This window comes from Pinus tabuliformis, chromosome Q, assembly GCF_031772625.1.
Source record: "Pinus tabuliformis cultivar Carrire ecotype Pingquan chromosome Q, CPIR1, whole genome shotgun sequence".
NCBI classification, from domain to species: Eukaryota; Viridiplantae; Streptophyta; class Pinopsida; order Pinales; family Pinaceae; genus Pinus; species Pinus tabuliformis.
In genome coordinates, this window is record NC_142296.1 from 1,162,961,857 (window position 1) to 1,162,975,455 (window position 13,599).

Consider the following 13,599-nt stretch of genomic DNA (forward strand, 5'->3'; position numbering starts at 1 on the left):
AATGAGTTTTAGTAGATCTTCCTTTTGTTTTTCCCTAGAAATTTTGTGACTATTTCATGCTAATATTTATTTTTCATGATCAATAGCCAGTGGATTTCTAGACACTATTGTATTTCCAAGAATGATCATGTCAGGATCTGGATGGACTAGTCCTTATCATTCCAGGGTCATATCAATCCTGCAGCCAGAAAAAGGCTCTCGATTCCTGCTTACACTGGAACCAATAAATATTCCTTCTAATTGAACTTAGTCAAGGATTTCAAGAAAAACAAACTGGCATGCTTACATTACAATGACCAAATACGCTAAATTTGTCCAGGGGTCAAAACCAGTTTTCTGGATACAATCCCAGGCTTCCAATAAGTAATATGATAGCTTCTTGAGAAAAACATTTACACAACTTCAAAATTGCCTTACTAGTATTCATAACAGTGCGTAAATTAGATTTCTGTTTACCCTAGTGAAATAAGTACACAGCCAGCTTATAGAATTCACAATTAGCACTAAACCATACCCTTCTGTAACAGTCGCCATGCTTTGACCAAAATCAAAGACCCCAAAGTCCCTCAGGATTTGACCAATGGAACCAAGGCTATTAGGTTAAAATAACTGATGAAACATGTTTGGGTTGAAAAATCTAGGCAATGTCCATGTTAAACTCATGCACATGTTTTCTATAGATGTCTAGTTTTCCATTGTGTCTAGGCAAACACCATGGAGAGAATTCCGAAGTCCAATCAGTTACTGGCAGCTCCTGCCACAAATTATTTCATGAAATGGTAAAGGATCTCATCTCATAAGAAACAATGTAAGGCAGAGTACTAAAGCAGGTTCATCATGTAACATAATTCAGCTGGGCTAATTCATAGCCAACCAGTACCATACAGTGTATACAAATCTATGTTTTGTCTCAGAAATTTCGCTAATGGGGATGCCATCATAGTTTGCATGGTTAATACTTATAGCTTCAGACAATTCGATTGTCCTTTCTTCTATTACTTGCTTAGTTACTGGCAGATTAAAATTTAAGGCATGTCAGACAGTCGACAATCTCAGACCATTAAAATGAGGGACATATGAGGTACATTGGCTATGATTTTAGGTCGTAAACAGTAACATGTGGCTACATTCTGACAACAACAATTTCTTGTTGATCTCCAAGGCATGTCCATGTACACTAAAAGCATTTCCTGGTCAAAGATAACATAAAGCCAAAACTTCTTTAAGACTAATTACTTGGAAAACTTCTTCTTAGCAGCCAATTATAACAGAATCAAGAATCCGTTGTAATTCCTTTACTTCTACGCTATCCACACTTCCCGACGACAGCCGCCGATGTGACTTTTGCAAATGAAGTTTCAGGGAACTGCTACTTACACCTACAATCTTGCCACAAATTGGGCAACTCCTCATGATAGGCTTCCTTCGTTGCCAATCCATGGAAGGCTTTCCATACAATTTCTTATCCAGATCCATAAGAATTCTCATGAAACCATCATTTGGCTGTGCACGACAGTGAACTCCTTTAAGTCTGGTCCATGCTTCAAGAAGTGTCTCATGCCTGCAAATGAGGCCTCATATAAAGAAATGTATGATGGAATACAACAGAACTATGCAGCAAAAACATGGCACAAAATGCACAAGGAAACAGTAACATAAATCTACTAAAACCCACAATAACCTTACTTGCGTAGCATCAAATATGCAAGAACAACTGTTGTGCTACGGCTTTTGCCTTCAAAGCAGTGCACAAGAACCTTTCCCCCATTTCTTTCGACCTTCTCTATGAAATCAGATGCATCTTCAAAAATATAGCTAATATTTGCATCATCAAGATCAGATACCTGTTGCAGAGTATCATGCAACAAATAAAATGATAACATATCTCAAACATTTTAGATGTTTCTGTAAAATAATGCATTTTGAAAGAATACTAATACAGGTCAGAGTAACAGAAAGAATTTGGCACCATATAGTTACTTAACAAAAAGCAGCACAAAGAAAAAGAAAACTAAAAACACCTCAAAATTTTTATACTCAAAAAGGTCTGGATATTGTGCTTCTGATTGACCAAGCTCATTAGCACAGAGGCATAGAACATGAGTGACACCCAAAAGCTGCAGTGTATTTATAGACCTTGCAGCCAAAGCTCCACCAATAAACAAAGAATCTGTGACATGTGATGGCCGCTCTGAGTCGGCAGCTTGAGAGACCAAAGCCATCCTTTCCAGAAGGTGTTCCAACCTCACCTATACAAAGGGCAAAGTTTCTTCAGAATAGCAAGTTTCCTTCTACTAAATGCAATACTGGAATAAGGTTCTTCACAGATTTAACATAGATCAACTTGCTAGTCAATTCAAGGAATTCTTGACCACTTACCTTTAATTCATAACTGTCTATGACATTTTGTGAATCACCTCCTTCAAAAAAACCGGTGTTGAAATTCATTTCATGGCAAAGTTTAATCACTTCCATTCCAAGCATTTCATTCCAATGTTCCAGTTCCTTGCTCAGCTCACTATCAAACTGCAATGTTATACATTTATCATGACAGCATTCATCTTTCAACAGATCAAAAAAGAACTTCAAATGAAACATTCGTTGTATATTAACATGCCAAGAAAAAGGAAAATAGAAGACTTGCCTTTGCAATCTTGTTCAAATCCTTCAATTTAACTGTCAGGCGCATACTGTGAGATGAATCACTATTTCCTTTTGAATATTTTCCATGATAGTTCTCTTGAAAAAATGGTGACGTTTCTAAGTTGTCCCTATAAGGTGATTTTGAGAATGGATTACCAAGGAGGTCCTGTGAATCTGTGCCACTGGTATATGCAAGATCTTGAGGCTCTGTGTTTTGCCCATTTTTCAAGCATTCTTTACCTGCAACAGGTGACTGACAAGAAAGACTGTGAAATGGTGAGTACAAGTGGCATGATTCAGAGGCCCCAGAATCCTCTTTCTCGTCATCCCCTGGAAGATATTTGCTTATTAATGACAGAAATGTCTTTAACAAAACATCCAATTTATGGTGAAGCTTGAATATGAATGGTTGCAACCTCTGCATTTCTCTTAATCCACCACGGAAGCTAGCTTGAAACTCGTGCACAACATTGTCTTGGTCAATATCTCCAGAGAAAAACTGATCCATAGATCCAACCGCTGTTTCTGAAATGTGACAGCCAAGCTTTTCCCATGATATCTCATGTAACAAATCTGAAGCAAATTGTGGACTATTTAGCAAAAGCTCGACTAGTCTCGGATACTGTGAAATATCAGACAACCTTTTGCCAGCAGGAGGACGTCTTGGAACCCCTGAATCGATTGCCACAATATGAAAATCACTAGCATGTTTACTTCGATCTTCAATGGGAAGGAAAATTCCTTCAGAAGTAGTCTCATTAGCAGTGTAATCTAAAATTTGAGGAATGAATGTTATCATGTCAGAATTAGACATGTTCCCCAAGTCAAAACTTTTCCTTCTACGAGAAAATGAACTTCCTTTGTTTTTTCGAGGTGGAGACTTGACATTTCCTGGTACTGAGGCTACTCTGTTCCCAAATTCCAGCTTTTCAGTGAATAAAAGATTTGCCGGATTCCCGCGCCATCCAAGCTGGCGGCATGGGAGGCGATCTTCATTTCTGAGGACTAGATCTAGAATCAAAATCCTGCCAAGTGCCACTGCAGTCCTTTGTGCTGCCTCCTGAGAATCAAAAGCACGGGGACTTTGCAGCAAGGGACAACCATGAACATAACTGCAATTGAAAAATAAGATGAGGTCTATTAAATTTAACGGTATCAGAACCTAGATTTACATGCATTTCCACTATATATGCTAGATTGAAATATTATACAAAGGAACACTTAAAAAATTTATAAAAGAAAGCATAGAAGAAAAAATACTTCTCATTCCAGACTTCAGTACAATAAGAAGAAGTTTTGAGGTAATTGTCATTTTAGACTTCCTTACAATAAGAAGATTTTTTGAGTTATAAGGTGAAATCCTGGTTTATGTGGGTTATACAGTACTTCATTCCAGTAATCATAGATTTTCATCTAGGAAAGCTTTGACAGAAGCTGTGAAGAGTGCTTACATGCCTCTGGGCTTCTTATTGAGGTAGATAGGAAGGGCATTTTTATCTTTGACATGCTAAAGGAATGCAGTCAACAGGCATATACAGGATGTAATCCTTTACACTAATAAGAAGTCACGGCCTTTTTCCAAGGGAAAAAAATAACTTTTGAGGTTGGATGATTATATAATTAAGAGAGCTGCCAATTAGAAAAGAATTTCTGTCACAACCTCTAATCTAATATCGCTTCTTCAGATCATTTCCATGCATGTACTAATCTAGTGTTGTGTTCCTCTATGCTTCAAATCCTTAGGATATCAAACCTCATATTATAATTTATCGTATTCATCTTCTGATTCAAAAACCATGTTGCATAATGACAATGATATGCAATAATATTAGATTGTTTTTCTTGCAGAATGACTCGTTCTCAATATTGTTTTTCTTGTAGAATGACTCGTCCTCAATATTTAAAGCGGGTGATCAAGAATGCTGCCTTACCTTTTTGGTTTTTTACTTCAAGAACAACAAGGTGCTCATACAGCCAAGAGAGGGAGAAGTTTTTGTATGCATGAGATGCAGGTAAATCTAATAAAATAATATGGAAAAAAAAAAAAAGACAACATAAAATAAATAAATAAAATAAAATAAACTAGCACATATTCCTATTAGCCTGAATAGTTTAAGCACCACAACACTTGCACTAGGATTTCATTTGATCCCTCTTGGTGTTTAATAGATCTGGGCTTAAGATAGATGGTCCACAGTAGTTTATATATAACTGAAAAAGTTATCTTACATTAATGTTTACAACTGGAATTTAACAAGAAGGGAAAAGAAAAAATCCAAGAGGAATAAAGGGTAAACTAAATTCCTACAGTTTAGATAACATTTTGAATAGATTTATCTAATTTATGCATCCTAATGACGCACAACAAATTCCTTCTACGCAATAGACAACCAATCTGAATGTCTCTGGACCCCCCCTTGTTGGGTGAACCAACCTCCACAAGACCCCTTCCAAGCTGCCACTCCAGAGCCTATGGACAGCCACCACCAATCTCACAAACAGATTATAGTTCTAGGAGATCCTCAAGTCAGGTTCCACCTTGCATGAAGTTCTAGTAGTGAAATTACATTGAATAGCCAACCTCTATTAAGAGTTTCTTCCTCGCAGCTTTGGATGTTAGGAGCAATGTTATCAGAACCAAAGTGGAGATAGAACCGGAAAACCCTCTGAACCAGAAACCAGTCAGAACCAGACCGAAACCGGTAGGAAAACTAGACCAAAAACTGGTCAGCCAAAAACACAAAATATTCAAATTTTAGAGAAAAACATATATATTCATGTGCATCCATATGAATCCAAACCATTTATATACAATTATGCAAAAATTCTCATTTTTATAGCAAACCAGAGAGCATATAACCAAAAACTCACTTAGTGCAATACATTTTTGAGGCAAAAATACATCAACGAAGAGGCTCCACATGGACTTTAGTGTCAAAAAAAATATCATGCTACAACATATACTTACATATCGTCAAAATCATTTCCTATATTGAGATCCTCATCATCAATATCACCCTTTTAGCATTAAAATAAGATAGAAAAATATTCACATGTCAAATCAATAATTTGTTTGAGTGATGGGTACATTTTTACTAGGGTCATGATAGATGAGTTCAACAGCCAATGCCACTAGCACCAAGGAACATGGAGGGCTTGGTGCTCTTGATTAAATGCTAGTTCAATACCCTCGTATGCAACAGACTTCAATGGAAACGTTGCAATTCCCCCAATCCTGAAATCCTGGAAACTGTCAAGTCTACTGAATTTTGAATGAGATCTAAAATTCTATTTTCTCCATGTGAAAGCCAATGAAGTCAGAACCATTCTCAAGCATCCTAAATCAATTAACGGTAATGTTAAATATTTCAGTAAAAAGAGAATGTCACTTTTACTTTAACAATTTAACATTACCATTAAGTGCATAGAAATAGTAGGGCTACAAGATCGAATATTAGGCTTCCCCACTCAAAAATTCTTGTTTCTTTTTAAATTGTGTTTGGAACATCCTTGGTCACATTGTATAGAACCAATCGGTTCAGCACAAAACCAGCTGGTTTGGTACCGAACTAGCCATTTCCAGTGCCAGAGCTCAAACCGAACCAGTTTGACCCCCAAACTAGTCAGACCGGCCGGTTCCACTGGTTATGGTCCAGATCCGATAACACTGGTTAGGAGAGATGGGCTTCCTCATTGTTACACCCCACCAAGATTACGAAGTCAAGCCCCATCGATCCTAGATACTCTCTAAATGAGCTCATCTGACAATGCATCAACCCCTTGATAGTGATTGATGACTCCAATGAGGAGTTTGCTTTTCAGCCACCAAACTCATCTTTAGCATCTAGAACTAGCCAGCCTTGAGATCTGCTATTTTGTGTTGAGCATAGACTCATTTGGTTTTAGCATTCTTTATTCTCATTCTCATGTACCTTACACATATTCTTTTAGCTAGCTTCTTAGATTTCTATCTTTGTTAGCATCGCTTTAGAAATTGTTTTTGCACCCCTACTATGCAACTTAACTAGATGTAATTTCCAGTCCCATTCACCCGATCTTTTAAAACATGGACTAGGACTTGGAATTCGTTGAGGGTCAACTCGGGCTCGAACTCAGATTTGGAATGACTCCAGATCTGATTTTAATGACTTGTTTTACTAAAAAAATACATAAAATATTTAATTTTTAATAAAAATATATATATATTTTAAAGATTCCAAATCATTAGAGACAAATTACACAAGGTCTGATCATGCATATCATGCATATACCATTTAAGGGAAAGAAACAAAAAAAAAAAAAAAATCAGAATGGTACCTAGTGCAATATATAGCAGCAACAAAATACATAATCAATGAGGCTCTAAATGCCCTTTAGACTCTAATAGTCTGAAAAACATGCTAAAAGCATCTACTTTTCCCTATTCCTATCTTCTTCAAATTTCACAAGCTGGTTTTTCAATTCCAATCTAATTTGTCAAATATCTTCTAATGGGGCCATGCATGGGACAACCTTTCCTCTTATACCAGCCACATGTTCCTTCAACCTACAAATCCCCCTCCATCCCCCACCGCCCTCACCTTTTATGCATTTCTTGCAATATTTGCATCAAATATTCTCATTAACAATACTACCATGGATACATGCAAGGTCATTGACTCCTAGGAGCATGGTAAAATTCCAATCTACAAATACAAATATGGAACATTGCAAACCCTATCCTAAATTCTTAATATAAAAAGTTCATGCTCAAACTTCAAACTACTATAAGGATGAAAGTACAAAACTTTAAAGACAAATTTCAGTTATGCACTCTAATGAGAGAAAAAATAGAGACAGATTAATTGTTAACATACATGGATGGGACAAACCATTGCTCTTCAAAGCTGCTCTAAAACTCCAAATGCTCACAAATGCTCAACGAGAAATGTATGAGGTAGATAGAGGGGCGAGAGAGGGGGGAATCTCTTGATAGCTTTTTGGTAGGGTTTAGAAATTAGGCTTTTGTTCTTTTTTCCAAAAAAAAAATGCATTTTGAAAGCCGAGTTCAGGCCTAGTTTGAAGGTTGGGTCCTAAAGTTTTGAAGGCCAAATGCAGGTCTAGTTTGAGGGCCAAGTTTTGGTGCATTGAAGGCTGAATTTAGGTCTGGTTTCAAGGCTGGTTTCTGGTGTTTTGAAGGTCGTGTTCAAGTCTAGTTTGTGGCCAAATTTGCAGTCCTATTATAGACCAAGTTGTAGTCTGATTTTTTATGTGCCTAAGCTCTATTGGAAAACTATCGCAAGGATCTCTGGAGGCCGAGTCTAGTTAGCTAAGGCAGTGTTGCACTGTTGAGGGAGTTGTTAGTTGTAGTTGTGATGTTAAGGTGATGATAGGGTTGAGCCCCGTTGTGGACAGAGTTGCATTAAGAACTGGGCTATCATGGGGTGATAGGCCTGCAGGTTGCATAAGGTGATTGTTTAGTGCAAAGGTTGATAAGCCGCAAGAAGCAGACCTTCAAGGTTGTAAAGGCATGTTTGGTTCCAAGTGTGTTGAAAATACCTATGTAGCAAAAATAAATCTACAGTGTTGAGTACAAGTTGCCAGGTGGGCAGACCTTTTCTTTGAACATATAATAACCCTAAGTAGTGATAACTGAACAGTGAACAGCAAGAGTTGAAGAAGTTGAAGTGTCAGATGGGAAGACCTCTTTTTGATCAAATACAGAGAATTAACGTGTAGGAGATCAAGTCTAAAGAGCCAAATCAAGAAGCCTAGTTAAAGGGCAAAAAGTTAAAGTGTACAAGTCAAGTGGTTGTGATCAATCTTGAAGGGGCAAACCTGAGGGTTACATGGTTAAATGATAGCTCACTGAAGAATTTGTTGAGGACCTAAAGTTATTGATGACAGATCCAAGGAACAAATTGAAGACGTAGGTTGGTCCCTACAGTTTGCTAAGTTGGTGCTCTACTAAGGGGATTGGTGTCTCTTTTAGGCTTAGTCACCGGGTTCAACTACTTTTCCTTATGAAGTTCAAAATCACCAAATTTTAAGGAACCACGAACATAATCGATTAAATTTGCACATCAAATTTGGCTAAATAATAAGCAAATCATTTCCGGTTATTATCAGATTTAAATTTACATGTGAATTCATTCTTCTAAAGAAAAAAATTGTTAAAATTAAAGTATATTTCAAAATAAATTATGTTATTTCATTCAACTCAAAATATCGGGATCGAGCACAAGGTATGTATTATTTACGAGCCGAAATTAATCAAGGAGTACATTCTCTCTACTGTAAATTTCTGGAGTTTCAATTTTTGCTAGATTGTAATGTAGTGATGTGAGCCATCCTGATTAAAAAATGGAGGAGCTTCCCAATTTATGGCTAGCCATAGCACATCATTAGAAAGCATAGACAGCAATAGAACATCCTTTCGAGTTCAGGGACGGCAACGAAATAGGAAGATTTATATCTTCTATTTTTTATATGAAATAAACTATTTATGTTAGTGACCTAGGCTGTAATTCTTAAAAGTTATAAATTAATTTAAAATTATATAATAATACTTATATTTTTGTTTATATAGTATATAAAGTATAATAAAATTTGTTATTTATAAAAGTTATATTTATAAAATTATATATATATTCTCTAACTTAATGTCAAAATTTATCGAAGTTTTTTTCTTATACGAAATTTTAACGAATTTTATTGTTGTTGAATTCGAACACGAACACGAACCAGGTTACTATGCATGTAGGTTGGTGCCTACATTTGTTGAGTTGGTGCTTAGCTAGGTGAATGAAATCTCCTATAGGTTGGTGCCTACGAATGATGTATGTCAGTGCTTACTTTGTACAAGGAAGTTTACAAAATATTTACAAAGAAAAATTGTATAAATGTTTCTTATGTAAAGATTTGTGTTTCATGATTTATGTGCATCACAAGTTTTCAAAGATAAAAGTAGTTAAAAATAATGAAACACTGATTCAACCCTACCCCCTCAGTATTTCCAACAATTGGTAGCAGAGCCAGTACCTTCAGACACAACCTAACAGCTGAAAGGTAAACCTCAGAAACACAGATGGCAAAGTCAAGAAGGTGTGACTCCAAACCCACAAAAGAAGTATCCTCTATAGCCATGATTGTAAAACCATTTAAGGAAGCTAAAGAAAATTAAAAGAGTTAGTTAGATCTAGAAGAAGTTTACACCATTGATTTTGAAGCATAAATTGTGGTTGCTCAAGAACAAATAGTCGGGCTAAGAAAAGAAAATAAAAGGCTTAAAGAGTGTTTGCAAATCCTCGAAGAGGTGTCATAACATTGATGAAACAAAAGTTGTCCCTCTGAGATGTCAAGCAAAGGAAATAGAAAAGACAGAAGAAATGTTGCCAAGTCAGCTGAAGGAAAAGTTTGAGGATTATGAGAAGCTAGAAGCAGAAGTTGATCAAAAATGGAAAGAGCAAGAGCAAAAATTTACATAATCATCCCAAATATAAGTGAGGTAACTTGTTTGCATGCCTCGATCTACTTAGACATTTGAAGATGAGTTTTGTTTGAAGTGATATTATGCCCCTAACATTAAATATGGTCCATGTAATGACCCACTTATAGTAAATTAAAGTTTATGAAATCAAATAAAATTAATTAAATTATAAATTATAAATTAAATAAATTAAAATTAAATCATTAAAATTAAATCATTAAAATAAATCAATAAAATTTATTTCAAATTAAAATATTCAAATAAAATCAAAACAGATTTTGTTTATAAAAATCAACACGTATCATACTTTGGACACAGTGACGGAGGATGTCGGTAAATGAAAACTTATAAGAAGGAAAGGACGGTTGGAGGCAGGGGGAGAAAAACAAGAGAAAAGCTTATACACAGTTTGTTTATCATCAGGAACCGTTGGGCCTTGCTTGTTCTGAGGTTTCTGGGCACGGGGGAACAGTCTGTTTCAACTGAGAGGTTTACTGTACTGAGTAGTGAGGTTCTGCTCAGTTTAGCTAGGTGGTTTCAGTCTTTTGGTAACCGAAGCAGGAGTAGTTTGAGGCATCATCGACCGTAGGATTGTAGGTAAGTACTTTCATTGGTTCTGTCAATTAAATTTATAAAATTCAATAATTTTTATCATAGGATTATGATGTGTAATTTTAAAAGCCTTTACTGTCTCTGCAATGGCTGTAATATTTTGTTATTTCATATTCTGTTCATAGGGAATATTTGTTTAAATTATTCACAGTTCTTATAGTCCACTATAATGCTCTAATGGTTATTGTCCCTAATGACTATTGATTTCACTTGATGTTGAGAGGTTTTTGTCAGGTGGTATTAGCACAATAGCAAGAACCCCTTGACAAATGAGCTTGCTCCCTTTTTGTAGCACTCAAGAGGTTGTTGTACCCCATCCAAAGAGCAATTTTGACCTTGATGATGCAGTGTTACCCCTCCAGAGATGAGCATTGGGCTATGAGATGATTCCACGTGCTACTTGACTCTCATCAATAACCCCAGATGTTCAAACATTGAACCTATGAGGTTCGACGATGAAATTATAGATGATGTGTCTAGACTAACCCAAGACACCTCAAGGTCACCCTTGACAGTGCTTAATGAGTATGCTCATTTGGATCCCAAATGATGGTTAGGTATCCTTGAGATGACATCAAAGGGCTTGCACATCACCTTTGGACCCAAATGCTTGGGCATGATGATGCCAGAAACCACGTCATTCCTTTTGCCCCTATAAGTGTGACATAGGGCACAATTGTGATGATGTCATGGTTTTGGAAGCATACCCATGTACTTTGAGATTTCCTTGAGTATGGAGCACTCATGATCCATTTTTTCACTAGCTTGTGGCATATCGACCATTTATGGAGGATGATATCATAGTAGAGGACATTATTTCCCACATGTAGACTATTTTGGCATTTATTGTTATGTTTTTAAGCTATACGAAGGTCTGCTTGTGACCTCACACCTGTTGAACACTTATGCAAACTTGTTTTGGGAATTTGCTTGTAAAATTATGAAAATAAGGCTTGTTTGACATCATATAAATAGACAAAGCCTTATTTCATTTTTCATCATCATTCATGCATTATGATTCTCTTCCAAAAGAGTGTGAATTAGTCCTCTTGTTTCTACTTGGGCCAAAATGTATCTTTTACAGTGTGAGTTTCTCTTGGAGATGCTTTTTGGTTGGAGATGATTTTACGAGATTGGTTGAAGTGTTTCTCTTGGAAAATTTTGTAAGTTTATTGCCTATCTTCTATATTTTGTGTTTTGTATTTGTGTAGTAGGGTTTCTATTTGTGCCATGCAAACTACTAAAATTATCCTAAAATCTTGTTACTCTATGATATGTATAATTGTTTTCCTAGAAACCTTTAAGGAAACTCTAGGCAGGCATTCCTTAAATTTAAAATCTCCCCTCAAAAGAAAATTTATATGGTTTAAAGTGGATGCCCTAGTCATCTTCCTTACTCCAACAAGGTTGTTCTCATAGATTAAGCCCTAGAAGACTCCATTTTCCCATTTAGGACAAGGCACTAGACAAAGAAGTCTTGATGAATCCTCTTTAGTTAATAATTTCCTCCTTAATTTATCTAATTCCTAGAACCTAGGGTTAAGGCTAGGGCTTAGTAATTTTTGTTTGATATTTCATTGATATTAAAATAGGGAATGCATTAATAATATATAAAAGCAAAATCTAGCATTATTTCATGTTAAACCCTATCTTTTAAGACTAACATCATCATTCCCTTGTTGTTTATACATAATTTCAGCCATAAAACTCCATTATAAACCCTAAATCCTTGGTATCTATTTGAAGGCCTTTGTCCCTTTATTGATTAGTTATTGAAAGACTTTTTCCTTTGGTTGTTATATGACATCACTTGCCTTATAATTGGAAAAATGCAAATCCCTAACTTATAATAGTCCCCTGATCTATCTAGGAATAGAGTACCTGAAATTTGGCATAGAGTACTTGGGCATTTTAGGCTCCGCGGACACTATATCCCACTTAGTAGACCTCATATCAATCACCTTCAGCCATAATAATTGAATATCTTTTAAGTGACATTTAGGGAAGCCTCCCTTGTGGTCAAACAACACTAAATAGCAAGAGAAAGGTTGTTGAGGTGATAGTGGCAACCAATCTCTTGTTGCCCTAAGGTCTAGTTTGTAATGTCCCCTTCTAATTAATTTGCCCAAGGGAGGACGAAGTCGCCTATCCAACCCGGTAAGCTTTAGTCATTTGTAAAGGAGAAACCTATTATTTGATGTTATTTGGATAACATTGAATAGCTTGGGGTAATTGGGGGAAAACTTGTGATTAAAGCCAAATTTGGGGCAAAATGGAGGCAAAATTGTTAGCCCTTTGTTAAAATTGGCAACTAGGGCCAAATTCCACCTTGGGACACTCATATGATGGAGATGATTATTGCATTGGATTCCTCTTTTCGAGAGATCCAATTTTGATATAAAGATCATCTCATTCTGACAAGCAAAAGTGGAATTTTAATTTATTCTCTCTCATGCACAAATTGTCAAAGTTGGCCTCAGTCAAAGGTAGGCTCAAGAAGCCCAATGGATGTGTCACCTCACCCTCAACGAATTTTATAAATAGGAGTGACCTCTCTCCTCATTTGGACATCACACATCACATCAATCATCTCCCTCTCCACTTGATTGGTTCGTACAGCTTGGGCAGCCTCTCTCTCTTCTTCGCACGTGTGGCAGGAGGCCGAAAATTTCAGGGTTAAGTGCAGGCCGAAAATTTCAGGAAAACAGACCAACGTTGACCAAGGCTAATTTGACCAACTTTGACATTGGTTTTCAAGGCAAAATTCCAATTTTCCTAGGCCAAGTTGTTGGGCACAGAAATCGAGGTGTTTTGGGCAAGTTGACCAGCGTTGACTTCAAATTTGACCACAAGAATTACAATAGTGTTTCTCTCTC

General features: G+C 36.4%; 1 protein-coding gene across 2 annotated transcripts in view; it reads right to left on the reverse strand.

Annotated features, from left to right (window-relative positions):
• Nucleotides 1-1,060: 1,060 nt before the first annotated feature.
• LOC149223788 (dual specificity protein phosphatase PHS1-like) overlaps nt 1,061-13,599 on the reverse strand; it is a 172,543-nt gene continuing 160,004 nt past the window's right edge. For both annotated transcript variants that reach the window (XM_089385921.1, XM_089385920.1), the window contains exons 5-9: nt 2,645-3,755; nt 2,380-2,526; nt 2,022-2,249; nt 1,687-1,844; nt 1,061-1,561 (exon numbers count right to left, since the gene is read on the reverse strand). In XM_089385921.1, the coding sequence (XP_089242047.1) occupies nt 1,252-1,561; nt 1,687-1,844; nt 2,022-2,249; nt 2,380-2,526; nt 2,645-3,755 (1,954 nt within the window). In that variant the 3' untranslated portion in view covers nt 1,061-1,251. The remainder of the gene's footprint in view (nt 1,562-1,686; nt 1,845-2,021; nt 2,250-2,379; nt 2,527-2,644; nt 3,756-13,599) is intronic.